The following is a 26,109-nucleotide window of genomic DNA, read 5'->3' on the forward strand; positions in this document are numbered from 1 at the left end:
TCCTAGGGAAGGGCAGCTCCAGCAGAGTGCTCACAGGAGCCATTTCGAGAGTGGCTGTGTGTTAATGGCCACACCAAATAGCATGCGCTTCTTCAGTGAGGGGGTCATTTGGGCTCAAACAGAGACGGTGACACCCTGACTGTGGATGAATTTGTGTCCTCGGAGTCACCACCTTCCTTCCTGTAGATGAGTTGCCCAGGCTCTTGGCCCCATTTGCACCACAGTGGCCTGCTGGCAGAGGCTCCCGTGCAGTCATGTGTGCGTGCTGGGTTCAGAGATGCGTGGACCTCTTGCTCCTTTTGGAGATTTCCAGACAGGGCTCCCAAGTTGAGACTGAGAACTGAGCTTGTCTTGCTCAGAGTTCTGAGGTGAGTAGTGACAGACTCTCTCCCCTGCGTAGCGAGGGGCAGTGGCCCTGGCCACCCTGTCATGTCAGGGTGGGGCTATTGGACAGTGGACGCAGCATTCCTAAGGACTCAGAGAACATCTTCACACATAGACAGTTTGTGTTTTCACTGTTCTTTCCATTTTATATACTCCAGTTTAGTCCACTAGGTTTCTTTATTTTTCACAAGAGTTGGGTGGGTTTTCTTTTTTGTTTTTTTCTTCTTTTTCTAGGCTTGGCTGTTTGAAAAAGATTCACCCACTGAAGTGAATGATTGTTAAGAGAGCCAGGCCTCAGCCTGTCTTGTCTCTCTTGACCTCACCAGACACACTCAAGGGGATGTGTGAATCTGATGTGGATTCTTGCATCTGGTGTTTGTGTCTGGTCTTCTGTGTTCTCCTCTCTCTCCCTGTCCTTCCTTCCCTCTTCCTCTTCCTCCCCTCCCCCACCTCTGACACACACACACACACACACAGACTTGGAGTTTATATTTTGGTGACTCCATCATTATCTAATGCAAAACACAGTGGTCCTGCCTCTTTCCTAACTTTTCTTGGATTCTGTGAGTGTTAACCCTTTGGGTTCAGCTTCCTATGCTTCAGGGCCTGCAGTTGTACCTTCCATGTCGTGCTGGATGACTCCTTTCAGGCTCTGTAGTCAAGCTGTGACCCCAGCAGGGAACTCCTGGTTTTGTTGGTCAGGGCTGGGAGCTGTGGGAAGCAAGAGAGGTCTTTTAAGTCCCCAAAGTCTGAGCCAGTTCAGTTCTTAAAGTGAGGAGCTGTCCTCTGACTCACCAGCATATTGCGGCCCCAGGGAAGGCATGCTGTCTTCTGCGGGGTGCGGGATCCCCTCTCTGGCTGGTGGAAGGCATGAAGCGCTCTGTGCCCTCTAGAAGGGGCAGCAGAGATCACAGAAGTGCGCTTGAGCAGTCCTAGCAGTTAGCACCGTATCCAGGTAACCTCAGAGCCAGATTTGGGATTGCTTCCCAGCGTGTGTTTCCCACCCCTCCTTTAAGCTACATTCTTTAATTGCAGGTGAGGATATAATTTTGATCTCTTGCCAGGTCTATGCAACTGACAGACACCCTGACTTATTTGTCCAGGAGGGAAAGAATGCTACTTCCAGCTGCCTTTAAAAACTCATTAATCTTCTCAGAGTTTATTTTCCGTCTTCCTGCCTCGGCCCCAGTTTTTCATTTTTCAACGATAGATGACCAGTCTGTCATGTAACCAACACAGAGGTGCAGGAGTGCTGGGAGGAAGCTTTGATTCTGAGGCTTGGACAAAGCATATGGTTTTACCACCTGCAGTAAGGGATCATGCTCTGAGGACCACGTGGATGGGGGCAGGGAGGCCTGAGCAGGAGGCCCCTGCCCTGGGGGAGTTGCCCCACTATGGCGTGAGGCACAGGTGTGGTCGTCCTACGCAGGGTCTAGTGGTGCCCTCTGCTGGCCGATGCAGGGAGTATGACCGGGGCTCCCTGGCTTGCTGTCGGTCATCTCCAGAATCCCAGGCTTCTGCTAGAGAGGTCTTTTGTAGGCTGAATCAGGAGCTGCCTTGGACAGCAGCATGAAGGCACTGGAGCTTGAGAGGTCTTGTGTGTCATGACCTTGTGCGTAGTCTTCACAGTTTAACAGCTACCCTGGCCCCTGTGACCTACGCAACCATTCTAGGAGTCAGACTAGTGTGTTGGCACTGATGAGTTTCTAGCTGCATGGCCACTTTTACCCCCAGAATTCCATGGGGGGTGGGGGCGCTGTGCGCTCATATGTGTGCATCCGTGTCATTTCCCACTGAAACCTAGCCGACTGTGGCCCGATTTCCAGTGGGGTGGGGTTTGGGGGGCAACCACGCTAGATGGTGACATTACTGCCCTGCCTTTCCTCAGGGTCCTGTCCTTCAACAACCTGACACGGCTGGACGAGGAGAGCCTGGCCGAGCTGAGCAGCCTGAGCGTCCTGCGTCTCAGCCACAATTCCATCAGCCACATTGCGGAGGGCGCCTTCAAGGGACTCAGGAGCCTGCGAGTCTTGTATGTCTCCCACTCCTGACAGGATAAAAGGGTCCCCAGTGGGGAGAGCAGAATAGAGCAAACCATCTGGTTGTTGAACTCCATTTGCGTTGGCTTTGAGTCAGAATTGGATCCAACGCTGGCTTGCTCTGTGTGCAGAGTCTCAAACTTTTATGTAATCAACTGAGAAAGAACTGGTTAAGCAGAAAAACCTCTCATTCCCCTAGGATGGTGCCTAGAGAGGGATGGATGGCAGCTCCTAAAAAGTAGTTGTTCTCAAGCAGTGATGCCCACGTTGTGCTGGACAGGATGCTGGCTCCTAGTGTTGGAAAAAGCTTCCCCACGCTAAGTGCCTGGTGCGGCCTCCAGTTCAGCAGCTGTGGGTCAGTCTTTTCCATCTTGAGTCTTCAGTTGCAACTTCCATTTTTAAGTCCTGAGTATTTTTTCTCTAAACCATGGGAATATTTCTGTGCATCTCTCGCCCTGGCATTTGAATTTCTTCAGCATAACCTGTACCAAGATGCCTCCTTTCCAAAAGCAGCACTTAAGGAATCCTGTGTCTCTCCTTGTACCTCATCAGGGGTCAGGTAACAAAGTGGAGGTGCTAATGCCACTTCCCTTGAAGTCCCTAATCAGATGGGGTTGGCAAAAGTGACTGCAGGATGCTTTTCTGAGGCTTGTGTATAAAACTTTTCCATGGTTGGCTTCATAGAACTTCCAAGCAGCTATCAGCATAAAACCCCAGAGAGGGACGTACGGTTTTCAGAGGATAGTGGTGGCGGGTTCTAGGGTCTCCTTCTCAGGCGTAATTCACTGCACAGAGAGGGGTCTGTTCCAGTGTGACAGGGAGGGAGGCCTTTGCACTTGCACCTGGCAAAGCCAGCTTTAATGTGGAGCCATTGCCAGGGAGTGTGAAAGGGGCCGGAGCCAAGCTGTTCAGGCCAGGTCAGCCTGTGAGCCCGTACAAGGTCCAAATAACAAGGCTGGGAACATTCAGACTGAGCTGGCCAGAAAGGAGAGAAGAACTTTGGCAGCCAGGGCTAGGAGCCGGGAGACAGGCATACAAAGCCACAGCCCCCGTCCCTGGTTTTTTCAGTATGCAGATGATAGGAAGGAACCCGTTGAGAGGAGAAGTCCCTTCCAGCAGCAGAATCTTCACTCTTTGAGCTTCCTGCTGTAAAAGAAAGGTGGCCGCCAGCATTTCACTCTTCAGTCAGAGCTGCCCTCCCTGCTGGCAGCATTGATTCCTGCTGCAGCTTCTCACAGGAGACAAGAGCTCCTTTTCTGTCCCTGGCCTGTGTCTGCAAGGGCTCAGGAGGGGAAAGTTTAAGAACCAAGAACCTTGTGTAAAGTTGGAGAGGGCAGAATATGTGCAGGATGGGAGCCTGGTCGTCAGGTGTGATGTCTTGCCTGGGCACTGTGACCTGCTTCTGGAAGCTGGGAGGTCACTGAGTCATCGGCCATGGGATTTGTATTGCTGGAGGGGCCTGGGCTGAGGAGTTGGCCTCATCTCTCCAATCCTGGCGAGTGGGTCACAAGTCTGACTCAGCACCCAGATGTCCTCCCTGGCTCAGAGTCAGCGCCCTGCAGGCCTTGGAAGGAGATGGCTCTGGGCTCCAGACCCACTGGCTGGCACGGAGGGGCCCACTTGTGGGCCCTGTGCCAGGTCTCTTTCTTCCACGTGCTTTCTGCAGTTTCTCGGTCACGTCCAGCAAAGGGACTCTGGTTGGTACTAGAGCAGACAGGAGCCTTAAGGAACCTTTTGGGCTGATCTCCGTGCCAGGGCCAGGTGTCCGCTCTCTGGGGCTGAATACAAACTGGGCTGTCTGCACCACCTGCCTTCCCCAGAGCGCGGCCTCCGTAGACAGGGAGGCAGGTGGAGCCCAGGGAAGCTTCTTGTCTGAGGCGTGTGTCATCTTGGTTGGAAGGCTGAGAAACAGGGCTTCCCTCCCAGGGCCACGTGTCTCCACCCTACGTCCCGGCTGTGTCTCCAGGGTGCACCCAGGGGACTTCAGCTTCTGAGCAGCAGACTGGGTGGGAGTTTGTTTTCCCTTCATGCCCAGACTGCTCGGTGAGCTGCTTTCTGTCCTCTCCCCAGGGATCTGGACCATAACGAGATTGCGGGCACAATAGAGGACACGAGTGGCGCCTTCTCAGGGCTTGACAGCCTCAGCAAGCTGTGAGTATCCGCGGCACGGAGCTCCGCCAGCAAATGCGCGGGAAGACACTTCTGTGGGAGACGTTTCTGTGGTGCCCTCTGCGCCTCTCTGCTCTGGGCCCAGGCGGAAGAGAGCTGGCTCCACGCAGGCTTTTGTTTGGGGAGAAGAGTTTGAAGAAGAGAGCGGGGGACACCCCACTCCTCGCTGGGCAGGGGTCTCCTTGTTGGTCTGGGTGTTGGGTTCTTGGGGGCTGGCGACCCGGCATTTGGCGGCCTGGTGGAGCTTCTCTCGGGCTTCCCTGACAGCTCACGTGAAAACTGCTGAATTTGCTGTTGTCCTTTGTACAAAGGAGTCTTGCCCCGTTACTCCGTTTCTCGAAGCTGTGTAAAGCTCAGTAAGCTGTGAGGGCGGTGAGGCTCCTGACAGTACTTTCATCGTTAGCCATCACCTCAAATGGAAACATCATTTCCAAGGGTCATGGTAGCAGCTATTTTAATGTGTGGTTTGGGGTCTTTTTCTTTTTTTCCTAGCTCCTAGATTTTGCCAGTTAATCTGCCAAGCACCTGTGTGTGTGGTACCTAATGATCTCATGAGGGCAGGCTCCATTAGGCAACCTCTTTATTAGTTGAGGAAAGAGAAGTGGTGGGATTTTGCCCAAAACTACACAGCTGGCAAGTGGCAGGCTCAGGATTTGCTTGTTTGACTCCAAAGCCCACGTTCCCTCCCCCTTGGCCCACCCTGTTTTTTCTGCATGTCACCAGCACTTTCTGTAGATGCCACCCAAGGACCACACAGGAGGAGGACGGGGGTAATTATTACTGTTGACTAGCAGCTTGGAGGGAAGATTGGAGGAGGGCAAGACAGAGCGGACGGCCGCCACTCGATTCTCCCATCCCGTCCCCAGTGACGGGAGCTCAGCAGAGTGCAAGTGTCAAGTAAATATTTGGAAAGCCCTAGTGGAGCTCGAGGATAGAGGAGAGCCTGTGGTAGGGAGAGTCTTTTTATATAGTAGATGCTTCTGATTGGTTTTGAAAAGCATGGCACTTCACACCTTTTATATACGAGGGTCCTGATTAGGAATACGCTCTGTTGGCTGTCTGAGGAAGGTATTTCTTCTCGAGCATCCTGTACTCCAGCAGCACGTCGGAGATGCTTGTCAGTGTTTCTTGTCCTTATTGTCCCTAAAACAATGCTGATTTTCCCCAGCCTTTAACCCATACGTGGCCCCTTTTTATCCCATATAGGGCAAACCTGGGAAGAGCCAGAAGTACCAAGTGGGATGAGGCAGAGGCCTTCTTAGCAAGAGGAGCTCCAGGTCTGGGACGTGGCTGCTGAGGTGTTCAGCGCCGGGGCCACCATTCAGCATAAGCCTCCCTGGCCTCGGCCATAAATGATTGAAGGGTGAGGGTGGGGAGAGTGGGCAGCATTGCCAGCCCTCATGGGGCATGTCCGTCTGGAGGAACCTGGAGCTGTTTCCTGGGTGTCATGGCTTCCAGGAGACTGTCTCTCTACAGAAGGCCTGTGAGGTGTGCCTGGCCCCGGGTCACCTGGGCTTCCGGTGCTGCATGAGTCCGCCGCTGCCTTCCTGAGTGCGCACCCTCTGTGCCCTGGTGCTTTCTCCTTTGTCCCCCTGCTGGACCAGGCTCAGCACTTCCATCTGAGCCCCAAGAGGTCAGCCCAAGCCCCTGCTTTCCTCGCTTGTTGTTTGTGGTGGGCTCCACACTGAGCTGGTCCTGAGACTCCTGAGAACTTGTTAAAATCTAAGCCTCACCCCACGCAGCCACTGAGTCAGCTTCTTGGGGCTGGAGACTCTGTGTATGTTTGAAAAAGGGTGAGAGAGAAAGACATGCATCCAGTTGGGGAAGCTGGGACAATAAACAAACAAGAATTCCTTGATATGATGAAGTATATGCAATCACTTATGTAAGTGTGATGCTATCATGGTTATGTGGCAAAGGAAACAGATCATTTTCTTCTTGGATAAAGAAAATGGTATGATGCCTATGATTTGGATTCCATAAACTCCTGCTGGGTTCGAGAATGGGCAGTGGCTAGAGGTAGAGATGAGGCGAGATTGGCACGACCGGAGGACGGTTGTAGCTGTGTGACGGGCACTTGGGGTTCAGGATACTACTATGTCTACCTAGCATAGTGTGTGCAGATTTCCACATTGAAAGGGAACCAGAGAAGTAAATGCTTTTCATGTGATCCTGGTACACAGGGCTACTTAAAAACTGCTGTGTTTGGCATATCGCAGGTGTTGAGTCAATGTTTGTTGAATGAATGAAGGGAGGGACAGAGGAAGAACCCAGTGCCTCTTTGGTCCCCTCCCCACCCGTCTACTCAGAACATTCCAGGAAAGCTCTGTGCCGTGGCCCCGGCTGAGAGAAGTGACCACAGACAGCACTGTGTTGCTCCGTAGGAGAGGCCCAGTGCTGGCTTGTTGGGATCCACTGAGAAGTGGGGTGCGTGTTAACACAGAGAAGACCTGCCCCTCTAGAGCAGCTGATCCGTCCTGCGGGGAGTGCAGCCGGTGCCCTGAGTCCCTTCATTTGGTGTGGGTTTGTCTTTGGAGAGCTCAGGGAGCTCGCGTTCAGGATCTGCCCTAGGATGGGAAGGTAGAGACCCCTGCCTTCGCTGAATTACTCAGGGACCTTGGGTCCTTCCCACCACGCAAGAGGTCAGACCTAAATTAAAATGTTTTCCAAGAAAGGGAGATGTGAGCAGCAGAGCCATAAATGGCGTCTCTGTGAATTTGGGGTGGATGTTGACCTGCCCTTAATTTTTCCAGCTTATGCACACAGCTGTGTTGGAGAGTCCCTCACGCTGGAGCTTCCCAGCAGGGCGAGAATGTTCCTAGACCCCAGCACATGCTTTTCTTCCTAGCTTGTCTGGGATTCTTTTGTAGACCCACCCCAGAGCCTGTTTGTTTCCAAATGGTTGTGTGGTTCCCAGGCTGGGTTCTGCACAGTGGCACAGAGTCAGTACACAGGAGGGAAGGGAGAATTTCTGGATGCCAAATCTCAGGCAGAGAGGAGCAGTTAGTGATCTGGGTATGTGACTTCCTGCCCTGTGGTTCCAGCTGGCTCCATGGCATTCCTCAGAGGGAGGGGCAGAGTCCTACACAGGGCACATGGGAAGGGGTATGTTTGGGGGCACTTGCAGAGCTGATGGGAGCGCAGCCTCCATCCTTGCCTGTGGGGGGGCCGGGCCTGCAGTGGAACTCATTGTGTGTGTGGCTGGGGAGTGGGGGCTAGTGCACATGTCACGGCTACTCCCAAGGACATGAGTACAAGGACCACCGGAGCACTGTCCCCCGTACCTGCCACTTGATTTGGCAAGTGCTAACCGGGCCTTTGGAGCTGTTAGCTGGGTTGGCCAGGAGATGGATGGGAGGTTTGACAGGTGACTCCCGCAGGTTGCTTTCTGTTCCAGGTTGGTGCTGGGGAGGTCAGGCCAGCTGTGCCTTCTCTGGGAGCCTGGCTGTGGTACAGAAATAGTGTCCTCCCAGCCCATAATCCCGCCTCTCCTTTCTCCTCACAGCAGCCTTTTATTAGAGCCATCCCAGTCTGCTGGCTGCAGCTCCCCATCCCAGCCCCATATGTCTGCTGGGGGAAGGTGAGGACCCTGCCTAATCCACCAACAAGATGATTAGCCCCTGCATAATTGAGAATTTGTTTTATTGCTATTGTCACCATTAAAAATAACAGTCTGCCCTCATTGTAAAACAGGTCAATGTGACTAATATTTAATGGATGAAATAAAGCACAGCTTTTTCCTGGATCTCGTTTACAGGAGATTTCACTAAACAGTTCAATGCGTTTTTACTGGGACCTCGGGCACACAGTGCCTGGGCCGGGGGATCTGAGTAAGTGTAGAAGTTGGCAGCGCTCTCTGAAGCGCTCGGGGTGCAGTGCCCCATGAGCTGTTACTTGCTGGCAAGTTTTGTGGTTAAAGAGCCTAAGTTAGCATGGCCACCGGCTTTTCTGTGTGTTTGGTGTATTTGTTTTAAAATAAAAGTTTCAGACAGAGGGGTTGTGGAAAACGCTTTCAGAATGCGATTGTTTTCCCATCCATGCACACGGTCTGAGAGAAAGAAAAGGCAGAGGGTCTCTGGCCCGTTTGCCCCTTCACCCTCCGGAGGCAGGAAACAGAGCTGGCTTTGTCTGAGGGCTGAGCTCACAGTTAGCGCTGGGGTCGGCCTGAATGGTGGCCCCCAGGGAGGGAGTCTGTTTCTGATGAAACAGAGGGTCAGGCAGCCCCTGTGGAGTGGTTGCCCTGGAAGCTGGCCACGCAGGCTGGTGGTGCCTCCCTCTGGCTCTACTGTGAGCCTGTGTTGCCAGGAGGCAGCCTCCTGGTACCTGCCCAGGCGGTTCCCAGGAGGCCTGTTGCAGGTAGGAAGAAGCAGCGGCCCGTGTGCTGGGCAGGTCCCAGGCTGCCTTGCCATCTTTGATTTGCTTCAGGGCCTACATTTTTCCTCCTTTCGGGAAGGGGCTGGGACTTCTTGTTTTCCCTTATGGGTCCCAGTCTTAATGCAGGTTGAAGGTGGAGCTGGCCTCTAGTCCAGTCTCTTCCCCAATGCTAGGTGAGATTCTGGACCAACAGTCCCCTTCCCAGTAGGGGGCTGGGCCAGATGGGCCTTCTCCAGGGGCTTCCTCTCCTGCCCACCTGAACCCCATTGCCTTGGACAGACCTGTTGATGCTGAGAATCCCCAGGAGTTGGCTCCCAGCAATCAGTGTTCTTAGCAAGCCTGTTAGATCCTGGTGTACCTTAAGATTGACAAGTCCACGAAGCTCATGGTCAGCACTGCCTTCGGTTGTTCCCTGGTATTCTCCTGTGCCGTCTGGATTAGAGGGAATGCCTTTGGTGGGTTCTCATCAGAGAACATGACAACAGGGAGGGGAAAACTCAATTCTCTTCATTCCCAGTGTCCACCCTAGGGGCTCCCCTGCAGGGAAACAAGCTTGCCTTTAGATCACACAGTGCGGTGGAGGAGGCACGCATTTCTTCCATGTGTTCTGCAGGGCACAGGCTTTGGTTTGTGGGAAAGCTCTTAACAGTTATTGCTAAGGCTTGGATCGGAGCTGCCTGGAGGCAGGAACCCCTTCTCATGGGCAGGCAGTCCAGGCAGGGGACAGGCACTAGTGATAACCTTGGAGGCTGGCCCACTGACGTCACATAAAGTCTGGGGTATGGCTGAGGAGCCAAAGCACTGGGGCATTGCCTGCAGGCCCTGAGGGGTCCCTCTCATAGGCAAGGATACAGCTCACCATGGCTGTGTGCTGGCTGCCAGGACATCTCAGGTGCAGAGAGCTGTGGAGCCAGCTTGATGGATGCCTGTTTTCCTGTCCTCTTCTTGCCTCTTTTGGGAAACTGTGTTCCTAGAATGCACTTTTCAGAAGTGGGTGGCAGTTTGGGGGTTTTTGCTTGTGACAAATTCCCATTATGTTGCCCAGGCTGGAGAGCAGTGGTGCGATCACGGCTCACTGCAGCCTCCACCTCCTGGGCTCAAGCAATCCTCCCACCTCAGCCTTCTAAGTAGCTGGGACTACTGGTGCGTGCCTCCACGCCCGGATAAGATTTTATTTTTTGTAGAGACAAGGTCACCTTATGTTGTCCAGGTCTCAAACTCCTGGGATCACTTGAGCCTCCTCAAGTTGAGGCCTCCTGCCTCAGCCTCCCAAAGTGCTGGGATTACAGGCGTGAGCCGCCATGCCCAGTCATGGGCAGCAGTTTTAATTCCGAAGATTTTTCTTTCCTTTTTTGACTCAGCTCCCTCTCACTGAAACCATAACCAGTTTCATCTCTCCCGCAAGGCCATCACCAAACTTCACCATCCAAGCCGGGTGGTCCTTGGAGAAAGACCGGGCCAGACAAGGTGATTTCCACCTGACACTGCAAGGGGCCTTTTTTAGGCCACACGGGGCATGCAGTTCCAGCCTGTCATCACTATTAAATTCTAATAAAGATAAAAGCATTTCATTTCAGAAAGGGTAAGGCCTGTGTGCTTCAAACCCGTAATCTCAGCGCAGGTCAGCTTTCCACCTGCCGCTCACTGGACAGACTTATCAGGTAGCACTACCTTAATTGTGTCTTTTCTTTCTCTTTCTCTCAACCCTTCCTTGTTTCTCTCTCCTTCCCTGGCCTTCATTTCTGGATGTTTGGAAACTACAGGACTCTGTTTGGAAACAAGATCAAGTCTGTGGCTAAGAGAGCATTCTCGGGGCTGGAAGGCCTGGAGCACCTGTGAGTATCTCGCCAGCCCTGCCCTGAGGCACAGGCCTGCCAAATGTGGCTGCCGGGGAGTTCTGCTAGCAATTTAATCGCATCTTTGTAAACTGAGAAACAGGCTATTTGGAAACACCAGCTGCTTCCTTCTCATTATCAGTCAGCTTCAACTTTGGCCTTTATGTTGCCTATGCCAGGAACAGTTACAGAACATATGGCCAGTGGGTGTGCTCCCAGTTAATTCAGTTGGTATTGGGATAAATACCCTCCCCATCCTGCTGCGCAGCCTCACCCCTGCACCAGCTCCTTCATGGACCCCTGGCCTCACTGCCTCTTCCACCAAGGTGCTTCCTCCTGGCCAAGCCTGTTGCCTCCATTAAAGCAGCTTAACAATGCAGAGTAGGTGCTGGGATGAACCAATGCAGAGTGGTTGCTTCTGAGACCCTGGGAGGAAGGGGACAGAGCCACCCCTGAGACATTCATGCTGTTGCCATCTGGGGCGGATGCCTCATGTATGTGATTCTTAGTTTATTTCTTCTTTGAATCAAGGTTGACTCTTACCTCTGTTGGGGAAGGTTTTGCCTTGTGAGCAGACCTCAGCCCAGCTCGGATGGTGCCCTAAGGCTGGCTCGGCTCCTGAGTCATTCTGTGGGCTTGTGTTGCGATTCGGGAAACAACAGCCACCTGTAGTAGTTAGGACACAGGTCTGGCTAGTCCCTGTGGGTCATCTGTGAAACCAGGACTGTCCTGAAAACCCCTCAGGTTTACCTAGGGTTTCTTTGTATAAGTATGTATGCTCTGTTTCAGGAACCTTGGAGGGAATGCGATCAGATCTGTCCAGTTTGATGCCTTTGTGAAGATGAAGAATCTTAAAGAACTGTAAGTGTCTGGATTCCCTGGGTCTGACTGATGGGAACGGAGACTTCCAGAGTAAGAAACTTCTGCAGTTGCATTATGCTCACTTGTTAAAAGGCCACATGGTACATATTTTGGATTTTGTGGGCCACAGGGTCGCTGTCATGACCACTCGATTGTGTCATTGCAGCATGAAGGCAGCCATAAACAATACATAAGCAGGTGGGTGTGGCTGTGTGCCCATAAAGTCACATTGACAGAAGCAGGCAGTGGGGCTGCAGGCCGAAGCTTGCTAACCACTGTTCTAGACAATGTGAAATATACTGTCCTTTATAAAGTGGATAATCACCCCTTTAATTATGTCAGGGATGAGTTTCCATCTTTTGGGCTTGTTTACAACGAAGGCCTGTGTTGAGAGGGGCTCCTTCAGAACCTGGGGGGCTGGAGCAAGGCAGAGTTCTGGAGGGGATGGGATGCTGAGGGGTGCGGTGGTGTCTGCCTGTACCATTTCCAGGCTTTCTGGGCACAGTTCACAGGTGGTGGTGCTTCCGCCGTGGACTTGGACCATGGGCTCTTGGGTGACAAGGTTGGAAAATCTTCTCTGTATCCTACTTTCTGGCAGGGGAGCTAGTCTAGGTCCTCAGGTATAACACCCAAGTTTCTTCTTTTTTTTTTTTTTTCTAGACATGAATCTGATTTTGCAGCCAGTAAGTTCTAGCCATGATATCAGTTCCCTCAAGGGGTAACTTTTGGTTCCTAGAAGTGCTGACAGAATGGCAGATGCCAAAGGACAGTCATCTTTTTGCCCTGGCCTCATCCCTGTTCCCCGAGGCCACTCCTGATGGACCCTCAGTTGGGGCAGGGAGGCCGGGAGTGGGAAATGTCGTGCATTCCCCGTAGCTGAGAACTGAAGCAGGCCGGCTGACACCGCCCTCAGTGAGGAAGGTGGCCTGGGCACTTGCCCTGTGACGTTCAGTGTGCTGCGAGCCTCAGGCCTGTTGAATAGATACCGTCCTTGCAAGGGTTGGATCTTGGAGCGGGCATCTGTGATGGGTACATGGAGCTCAGGGCTCTGCAGACAGCTGTTCCGTGCCCAGGGCCTTCCCTCTTCCAGCCTCAGCAGCTCTGCCTCCATCTGTTGGATGAGATAGAACATACAGAAGGGATTCAAGGCTCTCCTTCCAGAGCAGGGGAGGAGATGATTCCAGACCACCGTGGAAGGCTGGATTCAGAGGTGGACTCGCAGTAAAGCAAGTGGAATGAAACCTTAGTTGTAGAAGACAAGTGGTGGGGCACAGAAACATTCACTGTGGAATTCTTTCACCTTTTCTGTCTCAGAAACTTTTAGATACGATGTCAGGAGTGAAAAAGACCTGATTAAATTTTGAGAGCAGGAAGGAGGAAGGGGATAAGATTTTCCTCGGGAAGTTGGGAGGAACTGGACCCTTCCAGAAGCTCGGCCCCCCAGTGTGCTTCTGCGTAGTTCTGGAGGCTCAGCCTCGGTCTCCTGCCTGGCTTTGCCATCATTGCTGCACGTACCTAGCTGGGGCTGGCCCTGTGCTCAGTCCTCGGGTGAGAGAAACGGTTAATTCCACTTGGTCGTTTTCTTCTCCATCAGATCAAGTCAGGTTGTACTGTGCACTTAGTCATCCTCTGGGTAAATTTCCACAAGTGATGATTAGAAACACACTTTGAGTTGGAATCATGAAAATGCATCATGTGAGCCAGCGAAGCCCTGGGATGGCCGCAGAAGGCAGTAGAGCCGATGGCGCTGTGCTCTCCATGGGTGGAGGAAGGGCGGCAGGAGCCTGCAGAGCCTAGGGGTTGGAATCCTCACTACTGCCTGGCCCTCCCCTTGTGTCCTCTCGGTCCTAACTTGCTTTTTAGGAACACGCTGTCTCCACCCTGGGTACCCACTGTCTTTGTGGAGTCTGGCCTCCTGTCTGAGGTGGGTTTCATGGTGGAAGAAGTAGGAAATCCTCAAAGGCATTAGCCCCACACGTCCAGAGCGTGTGTAAGATGAGGCTTAGCCCTTTCCACATGTGTCTGATCAAAGATAAATGTCAAATTTGTCTTCCCCAGTTTGTTCCTGTGGTTCAAATGGAATATGCCCTTGTGTCCTGCACAAATGCCTAACGTCGTGCAGGGATGGCCCAGCCTCTCCTCCTAGGCTTTCATGAACAGTGCCCAGGCTGTTCTGCCTGACTGCATGGAAGTGCCCTCTTGCGAGGGAGCTGGAGGTGCTTCTGACAGTGGCGAGTTCTCCATCTAGGCTGAGTTCCCCCATGCCTGGCGCAGCCAGCCCGACCCCCATGCAGGGCACACTCCTGGGAGCTGCCCTCCCCAGGCGCTGCATGGGAATTGGCCATTTCATCAGGATGGCCGTGACAGCCCTTCCGCCACTTGCAGTGACTCCACAGTAGAACAGCCCTCCAGATAACTCTCAGCAGGACGCTACCTGCCTATGAAATAAAAATGCAAACTCTAATTCTGATTTTAAGATCTAATATGGGTCAGCATCCCAGCTATGATGGCCTTGAGATAAGTTATTTCCATTTTTGGAAAAGCACTTTCCAAAATTATAATTATTTTAATAAGATGCCCAACTCATCTAGGGGTGATGGGGAACATGAGGAAGAGTGTTTAGACTTGGGTCATCTGCTTACGTCATTTAGACTTGGGTCATCTGCTTACGTTTCATTCTTCCTTGCTGTGACAGTTTCTCCACTCGTTTGAAATCTGGAGAGAAATAGACGAATATGGAAGGCCAGTCCATTTGGTTGCTTTGCTGATGTCTGAGGACAGTGGTGGGTGGAGAAGGCGGCCAAGGTCATGCTCTTGGCCTGCATGATGTTTTTGGAATTCTGAGCATACCTGTGCCCCCTGTTTGTCACCAGGTACCAGAGACAGCGTATGGCAGGGAAGCCTGTGTGTTCTCTTTCCCAGTCTTCCCTTATCGTGCACCAGCCATCATTCTTTAGCTCACAGCTCTGAGGTCTTCCAGGAACAAGGCCGCTGGACTCTTGGTTGACTTATCTTCAAGTGACTCCTCAGGAAGGAATGTCCGCTGAGATGGCGATTCCGATTTCTGTTTAAAAAGCTTATCCTTAGTTGCTGAGAAATGAAAAAGAAAATATTCTCTGTTTTGGTTGGAGCCCCACAAAACTAAAGTTGTGCATTCTCATGCTCCCTGGGCAGTGGCAATTAACTAACAAGCACTATTTAGGGAGCAGAGCCGAATTCTGCTGGCCCCCTGAAGAATACTGGTGCAAAGATCAAGGCACAAACAAGAGGGTGGCACAGGGACGGGGCTTATTACATTTGGAAGTAAGAAAACATGCAGCTTTGCCAATGAAAAGGGAACAGCCATGAGGCAAAAGAGCCCTCCTCGAAACTTGTTGCAGAATTTGGATCAGAGTCTTAGGTTGAGTTTGGAAGCTCCAAGTAGTGTATCAGGAAAGTGGGAAAAACCAGAGGGGGGATGGGGGCACTGTTGGATGTATCAGAGGTCAGGAGAGGTCAGAAGGCAGCCCAGGGTCACACGGAACAGTGTCTGTCCCAGAACATGGGCGAGTTCTACGCTGCTGCTACCCCAGTTGTGGTCCTTGGGTCAGCAGCCCCAGCCTCACGTTCCAGCTTGTTCGATGTGCAGTCATGGGTTCCATTCCTGACCGACCCAGTCAACAACTGCAGTTTTTCAAAATCTCTAGGTGGGTTATATGCACGGCCCTGGGAAATTGGAGAGGAACTGTGAGAAAAACCATTTCCCCTTCCAGCTTGCTGGTGTTCACTTGAGAAGCTGACTGGAGGTGACTGATCATTCTGTGTGCGAAGGGAGTATCCCTCCTTTGCGGCTGCACCTGAGGCATCCACTGTTGTGTTTCTTTCAGCCATATCAGCAGCGACAGCTTCCTGTGCGACTGCCAGCTGAAGTGGCTGCCCCCGTGGCTGATGGGCAGGATGCTGCAGGCCTTTGTGACAGCCACCTGTGCCCACCCAGAATCACTGAAGGGTCAGAGCATTTTCTCTGTGCCACCAGAGAGTTTCGTGTGTGGTAAGACTGTCTTTGTAACTCTTTTTCTCCTTCATGAAGGGCAAGGCAGCCAGGAGGTACTCTTCAGTATGGGAGTCATTCCTGTGATCAGAGTAAACCCCAGCCCGTGGTTACAGATCAGCTGCTGGATGCAATTTATTTCTCACTGAAACCACACACAGTATTTACCGTAGAGTTGCCTCATTATGTGGTTCTTGGAGGACATGCATTTAATCAGAAGGGAGTATAAGTTGGTTCATTTACAAATCAGAATAATCAGTTACAGGAAAGATAGTTCTGTTGTTTCAGAAGGGCTCTGGTGCCCAGGTTTAGCTGTGAATTTACTCAGTGTACGAGGCTGGGGTTTTAATGTGTGTTTCTTTCCAACCCCAAGAATGAAAGGTTAAATACAGGAAGAACAAGTCTCGGGAGAACAGTTGCTGTAGTAAAAATAATTCCTTGATGTTGACTTGTACTCTTGCTGTTTCTCCAAACCACTGAAATCTGCACTTGCAGCTTTACATTCTTTTTGCTTTCTGATTGCCGGAACATAGCTCTTGCCATCTTTTTGACTGGGAGTCGGGATCCAAGTCTGGTTGCAGAGAGCATGGAAAATGCTGAACAGCTGAAAACACACACGCAGGCTAGCTCAGACAGGAATGACACAGCCTCACGGTCAGGAAGACATGATCAAAGAATGAGATGATTTTGAGTTTTTCCGGTTTTTTTTTTTTTTTTTTTTTTTTGCTCTAAGCGGGAGCAAGAGTGGGATTCCCAGGCCTGACTGGAACTGCTGGGCAGATGAAAGTCCCTCCTGCCTTTTGTGCTCACCGGTCTCCCTTGAGCCTTGAGATCCCTGCTGTGAGGATCCTAACCAGGAACTCACCCATCCATATGGGAACCCTTGTGGGGCCACTTCTCTCTCCTACTTTCTGGCCATAGCAATAGCCAGTGTGCCTGCTGGAGGCAAGATGCGTGCACCCTCCTTCCATGCATCCACCCCTACCTTCACCATCACCACTTCTGAGAACAGGCCTGCTGAACTTCCTCTGGATCCAGACCAGGGACACGTCTTAAACACACTGAACATGGCAGCCGCTCTCCAGACAGAGCTTTTCATCTGTCTTACGGCGTCTTCCGTGTGGAATCGAATGCTCGCACAGCTCCATTCTCCAGGCACAAAATGGCTGTATAATCCATTGTTCATTGGCCCATTGTCATCAAGTCCTTGACCCTTAAATTGTTTATAGACCTCCCTCAAATGAGGCTTTCTGTCGCTCCCTCCGCTTTCCTGCCATAGGGCAGGCTTTCCCTCTGGGTGAGCCAGGTAGGACTTTGGTAAGCTCACCTAGCCCCCAGCCTGTGGCCCTCGCATATTCTGGATTGAAAGAGTTGTTTATTTCACATCTGTCATCCCCACCCCACACTTCAGTTCAAGCTTCCCCGCTCTAAAAACATCAGGTGTTAATGGGAATCATGAAAACACTTGGCAGAAGATCAAGGTTTCAGGCTCAATGGGAGTTTCCCACTCCTCTTTTAAAAACGGAAACATAACCACTCCACATTCACCAGGACAGCTAGAATCTGAAACTGAGATAATAACAAGTGTTGCTGAGGATAGGGAGAAATCTGAACCCTCCTACACTGCTGGTGGGAGTGTAAACTGGGCAGCCACCTTGGAAAACAGTCTTGGCAGTTCCTCAGTTCAACATATAGTTACGACATGACCTGGCAGTTCCACTCTTGGGTGTATACCTAAGAGAAATGAAAGTATGTGTTCACACAGAAACTTCTACATGAATGTTCATAGCAGCATTGTTCATAATAGCCAAAATACGGGCACAACCCAGGTATCAGAGGATGACTGGATAAACAAAAGGTGGTGTAGCCATACAATGGAATATTCATTAGGCGGTGAAAGGAATCAGTAGTCCTACAAAATGAATGAACTTTGACAATGTCATGCTGAGTGGAAGAAGTCAGCCACAAAAGACCAATAATCTAAATTACATGATAACATTCATAGAAATGTCCAGAATGGGGAAATCTCTGGAGGTAGAGATTAGGTTAGTAGTAGTTTAAGGATGGGGAGGGATGGAGAGAGAGGGGTAATAGCTAAAATGTACAACATTTCTTTTTGAGGTGAGGAAAATGTTGTAAAATTGACTAGTAATGGTTGCCCATATTGGTGAGTATACTAAAAACCATTACATTGTATACTTTTAGATGAGTGAGTTGTAGTGTAGATGAACTATTCTCAGTAAAGCTTTTAGAAAGAAATATAAGGTATATATCATAAAAATTTACCCCTTTAAAATGTATATTTTGGTTCTTAAATGTATAAATGGTTTTTATAATAGTCACAACTGTGTAACCATCACTATTATCTAATTTTAGAACATTTTCGTCACCCCTAGAAGGATCCCCATACCATTAGTAATCACTCCCTGTTCTCTGCCCCCAGGCCCTTGATAGCACTAATCTCATGTGTGTTCTGGGCATTTAATATAAATGGAACCCTACACTATATGGTTTCTTGTAACTGGCTTTTCTCACTTAGCATAATTTTTAAGCATGTATCAGTACTTCATTACTGTTTTTAACGTCTGAATAAATGAGTTTACATTTTATTTATCCATTTAGCAGATGATGGACATGAGATTGTCCCCACTTTTTGGCTATTATGAATAATGCTGCTGTGAAAATTCATATACAAGGTTTTGTGTGATTCTTCTGGGTACAAACCTAGGAATGGAATTGCTGGGTCATATGCTAACTCTATGCTCACCTTTTTTGAGGGACTGCCAAACTGTTTTCCAAAGTGGCTTCATGATTTTACATGCCCATCACCAATGCATGAGAATTCCAATTTCTCCTCATTTGTGCTCGCATGTGTTATTAGCTGTCTTTTTTATTTTGGATGTACTAGTGAGTGTGAAATAGTCTCATGGTGGTTTTGATTTGCATTTCCCCAGTGATTAATGATGTTAGGCGTGTTTTCACATGCTTATTGGACATACATATATATTTTCTCTTTGGAAAAACAGCTGTTTAAATCATTTGCCAGTATTCATTTGTCTTTTCATTGTTTAATTGTAAGAGTGCTTTATGTATTCTGGATACTAGACCTCCATAAGATACATGTTGTGCCAATATTTTCTCCCAGTTTGAGGGCTGTTTTTCATTTTCTTGATAGTTGAAGTGCAAAAGTTTTTAATTTTGATGAAGTTCAATATCTCTGTTTTTTCTCTAATTACGTATGCTTTTGATTTCGTATCTAAGAAACTATTTGCCTGAGATAAGGTCACAAAGATTTCCTCCTTTATTTTCTTCTAAGAGTTTTATAACCTTTGTGTTACGAAGCCCTCTGATGTTGTTCTTTTTCAAAATTGTTGTGACTATTATGGATCCCTTGCCATTTGCCTATAATTCTTTTGATCAGCTTGTCAATTTCTGCAGTAAAGGAAAGTGGGATGTGGGTTGCACTGAATCTATAGACTAATTTGAGAACTGTTGCCATCTTAACAGTATTAAGTCTTCCCAATCCGTGAAGATGGGCTATCTGTTCACTCTTTTTTTCTTAGCTTCCTAAAAATTTGTTTCAATCATGTTTTGTCATTTTCAGTGTACACATCTTGAACTATTGCTAAATGTATTTGTTTTTATTTTTGCTATTATAAATGAAATTCTTAATTTCACTTTTGGAGTTTCAAAAATGAAATTTGCATTGCAAGTATACAGAAATGCAACTGAATTTTGTATCTTGCTCTTGTATCCTGCACCTATGTTGATGTCATTTATTCTAAGTTTTTCAGTAAATTTCTTAGGATTTTCTTTACATGTGATCATCATGTCATTTGCAAAAAGGTAGTTTCACTTCTTCCTTTCCAGTCTGTATGGTTTTCATTTCTTTCTGTAGCCTAATTGCCCCAGCTAAAAGCTCTAACACAATGTTGAATAAAAGTAGTAAGGGCAGACATCTTTGTCTTTTTTCCTAATCTTGGTGGGAAAGTATTTGACCATTTCTTTCGCCATTAAGTATGATGCTAGCTGTAGATTTTTCAGAGACAACCTTTACAAAATTGAAGCAAGTTCCTTTTTATCCTGAATCTGTTGAGGGCTTCTGTGTTTGTCATGAAAGGGTGTTGGATTCTGTCAGATTTTTTTTTCTGCATCTGTTGAGGTGATATGAGTTTTTCCCTTTATTTTACTGATTCGGTGTATTACATTAATTTTTGGATCTTAAGCTAACCCTGCCTTTCTGGGATCAATCCAACTTGGTTGTGATATATCATCTTTATATGTTGTAGGAATCAGTTTGCTAGTGTTTTTATTGAGGATTTTTGCATTTATACTCATAAAGGATGTTGTTTTATAGTTTTTCTGTGGTGATGGTTTTGTCTTATTGGGAAATACTCCCTCAAATGATTTTCTTAGAAGAGTTTGTGAATGACTGGTAGTAATTCCTTAAATGTTTGGTAGAACTCACTAATGTAGCCATTTGGGTCTGGGCTTTTATTTTTGAGACTGAGTCTTGTTCTGTCACCCATGCTAGAGTGCAGTGGCACGGTCTTGGCTCACTGCAACCTCTGCCTCAAGGGTTCAAGCGATTCTCCTGCCTCAGCCTCCCAAGTAGCTGGGATTACAGGTGTGCACCACCACATCCAGCTAATTTTTATATCTTTGTGTGCCCGGAATTGGTGGGTTCTTGGTCTCACTGACTTCAAGAATGAAGCCGTGGACCCTCGTGGTGAGTGTTACAGTTCTTAAAGATGGTGTGCCCGGAGTTTGTTCCTTCAGACGTTCAGATGTGTCCTGGAGCTTCTTCCTTCTGGTGGGTTCGTGGTCTCGCTTTCAAAAGTGAAGCCGCAGACCTTCGCGATGTTACAGCTCTTAAAGGCAGCGGATCTGGAGTTGTTGTTCATTCTTCCTGGTGGGTTTGGTCTCGCTGGCTTCAGGAGTGAAGCTGCAGGCCTTTGTGGTGAGTGTTACAGCGCATAAAGGCAGTGTGGATCCAAAGAGCAAAAGAACAAAGCTTCCACAGAGTGGAAGGGGACCCGAGGTTGCCGCTGGCTGACTTGGGCAACCCGCTTTTATTCCCTTATCTGGCCCCACCCACATTCTGCTGATTGGTCCATTTTACAGAGAGCTGATTGGTCTATTTTACAAAGAGCTGATTGGTCCGTTTTGACAGAATGCTGATTGGTGCGTTTACAGTCGTTGAGCTAGACACAGTCACAGAGGCTAGTTAGCCAGATACAGAGTACCAGTTGGTGTATTCACAAACCTTGAGTTAGACACAGAATGCTGATTGTTGTATTTACAAACCCTGAGCTAGATACAGAGTGCCGATTGGTGCACATACAATCTTCTGGCTAGATATAAAAGTTCTCCAAGTCCCCATCCAGTTCAGGAGCCCAGCTGGCTTCAGCCAGTGGATCCTGCACTAGGGCTGCAGGCGGAGCTGCCCACCAGTCCCGCACTGTGCCTGCACTCCTCAGCTCTTGGGCTGTCCAGGGGACTGGGTGCCATGGAGCAGGGGGCGGGGCCGGTCGGGGAGGCCCAGGCTGTCTGGGAGTACACCCCAGGGAGGGAGCTCAGACATGACGGGGCTGCAGGTCCTGAGCCCTGCCCAGCGGGGAAGCAGCTAAGGCCTGGTGAGAATTTGAGTGCGGCACTGGCGGGCCAGCACTGCTGGGGGACCTGGTGCAACCTCCGCAGCTGCTGGCCTGGGTGCTAAGCCCCTCACTGCTCTGGGCCGGCCAGCTGCTGTGTGTGGGGGGCCCCCCAAGCCCGCACCCGGGCCCACTGGAACTCACACAGGCCTGCGAGCGCAGCCCTGGTTCCTGCATGCGTCTCTCCCTCCACAGCTCCCCACAAGCAGAGGAAGGAGGCTTTGGCCTCAGGCAGCCCAGAGAGGGGCTCCCACGGTGCCGTGGCAGGCTGAAGGGCTCCTCAAGTGCCGCCAGAGTGGATGCCAAGGCCGAGGAGGTGCTGAGAGTGAGGGCTGCTAGCACATTGTCACCTCTCATTTGGTATAGATGAGGTTTCACCATGTCAGCCAGGCTGGTCTTGAACTCCTGACCTCAAGTGATCTGCCCACCTCAGCCTCCCAAACTGCTGGGATTACAGGCGTGAGCCACTGTGCCTGGAATGGGCTTTTCTTTATGGGAAGTTGTAAAATTATTAATTGAGTCTTGTTACTTATTAATGTCTCTTCAGAATGTCTGTTTCTTCTTGAGCCAGTTTTGGTAGTTTGTGTCTGTCTGGGAATTTTTACCAGATTATCTTACTGGCATACAGTTGTTTATGGTATTCCCTGTTTCATTGCTGTAAGGTTGGTAGTAGTGTGCCCTCTTTCATTCCTGAGTTTAGTAATTTGAGCCTTTTCCCCCCTACCACAAGGCTTTCTGAAGGTTTTTCAGTTTTGTTGATATTTTCAAAGAACCAACTTTTGTTTTCAGTGATCATCTCTATTTTTCTATTTATTTTCATTTATTTCTGCTCTGATCTTATTATTTCCTTCTTTCTGCTTGCTTTGGGTACAGTTTGCTCTTCCTCTTTAAAATTTCTTAAAAGGTTAGATTATTAATTTGAGATCTTCTTCAATATAGGCATCTACAGCTGTAAATGTATAAGCATTGTTTCAGCTGCAGCTTCCAAGTTTTGGTATGTTATGTTTTTGTTTTCATTCATCTCAAAGTGTTTTCTGATTTCTCCTGTGATTTCTTGTTTGCCTTTTAGGAGTGTACTGTTTAACTTCCACAAATTAGTTTCCCAGTATTCTTTCTACTGTTAATTTTGAGTTTCATTCCATTGCCCTCAGAGAAGATACTTTGTATGATTTCCATCTTTTTTAAATTGATTGAGACTTGGTTTGTGACCTAAAAACTTGTGGTCTATCCTGGATAATATTCCATGTGTATTTCAAAAGAATATTCATGCTGGTGGTGCTAAGTGGAGTATCCCATTGATAGCTATTAGGTCTGTTTGTGTTTTTTTTTTTTTTTTTTTTTTAAGACAGAGTCTCACTCTGTCCCTCAGGCTGGAGTGTAGTGGTGCGATCTCAGCTCACTGCAACCTCCACCTCCTGGGTTCAAACGACTCTCGTGCCTCAGCCTCCCGAGTAGCTGGGATTACAGATGCCTGCCTACCACAGTGAGCTAATTTTTGTATTTTTAGTAGAGACAGGGTTTTGCCATGTTGGCCCGGCTGGTCTTGAACTCCAGACCTCATGTGATCTGCCCATTCAGCCTCCCAAAGTTTTGGGATTACAAGCAGCATGAGCCACCGCGCCCAGCCTCTATTTGGTTTTTATGAGGGGCCTTCAGAAAATTAATGGCAAATGCGTATAATGAAAACACTATGCATAGATTTCCAGATTTTTTTGCACCAAAATAAACGTTTATTAACCTGTTATAGCATGTTTGAATAGCATCTAGTTTGAGGCACTAGGACATCAATTTGAAATGAGTCCCTATCAGAGCAACATGAATTCTGCTAACATTGAAGCAAGAACAAACATCAAATTTATGGTGAAGCTTGGGTGGAAGAATGGTGAAATCACTGACTCTTCACAAAAAGTTTGTGGAGACAATGCCCCAAAGAAATCAGCAGTTTACACATTGATAACTCATATTAAGAAGGCTGAAGATGAAGCCCTCAGTGGCAGACCACCCACATCAATTTGCAAGGAAAAGACAATCTTGTTTGTGCCTAAGGGGAGTGATGATTAACAGCAGGAACAATAGTCAACACCGTAGACATCTCAATGGGTTTAGCTTACCCAATTCTGACTGAAAAATTAAAGTTCAGCAAATTTTTCACTCAGCAGGTGCCAAAACCATTATTACTTGGATCAGCTGCAGAGCCTTGAATGGACATTTTAAAGCAGTGAGAGCAAGACCTGAAGCATTTCTTCTAAGAATTGAAACAGGAGATGAAACATGCCTTTACCAGTACAATCCTGAAGACAAAACACAATCAAAGCAATGGCTACCAAGAAGCAGATGTGGTCCAGTCAGAGCAAAAGCAGACCAGTCAGGAGCAATGGTCATGGCAGGTTTTTTGGAATGCTCAAGGCATTTTGCTTGTTGACTTTATGGAGGATCAAAAAATGACCACATCTGTTTATTATGAGAGTGTTTTGAAAAAGCCAGAGCTTTAGCAGATAAATGCCTGAGAAAGCTTCACCAGAGAGTTCTCCACCATGACAGTGCTCCTGCTCATTCCTCTCATCAAAGAAGAGTGAATTTGTGAGAGTTTTGGTGGGAAATCATGAGACATCCACCTAAAAGTCCTGATTTGGCTCCATCTAACTTCTTTTTAGTAATTATCTTTAAAAATTTTTATAAAAATCTTTAAAGGGCACCCAATTTTCTTCAGTTAATAACCTATAAAAGACTGCATTGATATGTTTAAATTCCCAGGACCCTCAGTTTTTTAGGGATAGACTAAATGGCTGGTATCATCACTCCAGAGAGTTTCAAACTTGATGGAGGTTGAGAAATAAAGTTTATAATTCCATTTTCCATGAACTTTTTCAAGTCCCCTCATAGTGTTGTTGAAGTCTTCTGTTTCCTTGATCTTCTGACTAGTTCTGTCCATTGTTGAAAGTGGGGTATTGAAGTGTACAAACTAGTATTGTTGCACTATTTCTTTAATCCTGTCAGATTTTGTTCTGTGGCGCTCCATTAGGTATATATGTATTTATCATTTTTATGTGTTTCTGATGCATTGACCCTTTTACATTATAAAATATTATTCTGTCTCTGTAGTAAAAACTCCTGTCTTAAAGCCTATTTTGTCTGTTAGTAGTATGGACACTTTAGTTCTCTTTTGGTGACTGCTTGTTTGTATCTTTGAATCCAAACTGTGTCTCTTATAGGCTATAGCTGGATCATGGTTTTTTATTCATTATGGTAATCTTTGCCTTTTGACTGGAGTGTTTAATTCATTTTCTTTTAATGCAATTACAGATAAGGTAGAGTTTGCCCATTATTTGTTCTATATGTCCTATCTTTTTGTTTCATTATTTTTCCGTTACTGGTTTTTTATTGAATAGATGTTTTCTGGTGTACTATTTTAATTCCCTGTTTTTTAAATACACACACAGGTATTTTTTAAGTTATTTTCTTAGTTTTGCCCATAGGAATTAAAATTAACATCTTACAGCAATCTAGTTCAAATAAAAACGAAATTAACTTCAATAGTATGCAAAAATTATGTTCCTATTAAGATCCAGTTTTCTTCCTTTATGTTACTATTGTCGTACACATTACATTTTCATTAAGCCCATCAACACAGCTTTACAATTACTGCTTTATGTAGCTGTCTTTTAAATCAGGAGAAGAGAGTTAACGAAAATACATGTATCCTGTGTGTTGTATTTACCTGTGTAGTTACCTTTAATGGGATTTTTTATTTCTTGGTGTGGATTGGAGTTGCTCTCTGATGTCCTTTCATTTCAGCCATACTAAATACTCTCCTGGATTTCTTGTGGGGCAGGTCTGGTAACAGTCAACTTGCTTTGTATGTGTTTAAAATAAAAACTTGGGAATGTTTTAACTTCTCCTTCATTTTTGAAGGATGGGTTTTTTTAATACATAGAATTTGTAGTTGAACATCTTTCTTTCAGTAATTTGAATGTCTTCCTACTGCCTTCTGTTCTCTGTGGTTTCTGGTGAGACATCAGCTGTTAATAATACTGAAGACCCCTTGAATGTGATGAGTTGCTCCTCTTTTGTGTTTTCAAGATTATTTTTGGCACCTGACAGCTTAAGTATGATGCATCTGGGTTTGGATCTTTGAATTTATTCTACTTGGAGTTCATTAATATTCTTGGATGTGTGGCTGCACATTTTTTCATCAAATTTGGGGCCTTAGTTTTGCAAATACTTTTTCTGTTCCTTTTTCTTCTCCTTTTTGGACTCCCATGATTTGTATGTTGTGCTTGATGCTGTCCCACAGGTCTCTGTGGTTCTGTTCATTTTACCTCATTCTTTTTTCTTTCTCAGACTGGATAATCTCAGTTGACTGTCTCAAGTTCCCTGCCCCTTCTTTTGCCAGCTCAGTTCTGCTGTCCAGCCCCTCTAGTGAATTTTTCGTATCAGTTATTGTACTTCTAAGTTTCAAAATTTCTACTTGGTTCATATCTATAATTTATCTCTTTATTGCTGTAAAATTTTCTCATACTTTATCCTTCAATTTTTTATTTTTTAATTTTTAATTTTAACTTTAATTTTAATTTTTTTTTTTTGAGACAGAGTCTTGCTCTGTTGCCCAGGCTGGAGTGCAGTGGCGCGATCTCGGCTCACTGCAAGCTCCACCTCCCAGGTTCACGCCATTCTCCTGCTTTGGCCTCCCAAGTAGCTGGGACTACAGGCACCCACCACCACACCTATTCTTTTTTTTTTTTTTTTTTTGTATTTTTAGTAGA

General features: G+C 47.8%; 1 protein-coding gene across 1 annotated transcript in view; it reads left to right on the forward strand.

The window, feature by feature from the left end:
- The window catches only part of LRIG1 (leucine rich repeats and immunoglobulin like domains 1), a 127,898-nt gene that overhangs the window by 92,176 nt on the left and 9,613 nt on the right, over positions 1 to 26,109 (forward strand). The window contains exons 8-12 of the mRNA XM_023200296.3: positions 2,273 to 2,416; positions 4,494 to 4,574; positions 10,730 to 10,801; positions 11,591 to 11,662; positions 15,529 to 15,692. Coding sequence (XP_023056064.1) covers positions 2,273 to 2,416; positions 4,494 to 4,574; positions 10,730 to 10,801; positions 11,591 to 11,662; positions 15,529 to 15,692 — 533 coding nt within the window. The remainder of the gene's footprint in view (positions 1 to 2,272; positions 2,417 to 4,493; positions 4,575 to 10,729; positions 10,802 to 11,590; positions 11,663 to 15,528; positions 15,693 to 26,109) is intronic.

The sequence above is a fragment of the Piliocolobus tephrosceles genome, chromosome 2, assembly GCF_002776525.5.
Source record: "Piliocolobus tephrosceles isolate RC106 chromosome 2, ASM277652v3, whole genome shotgun sequence".
In the NCBI taxonomy this organism is placed as follows: Eukaryota; Metazoa; Chordata; class Mammalia; order Primates; family Cercopithecidae; genus Piliocolobus; species Piliocolobus tephrosceles.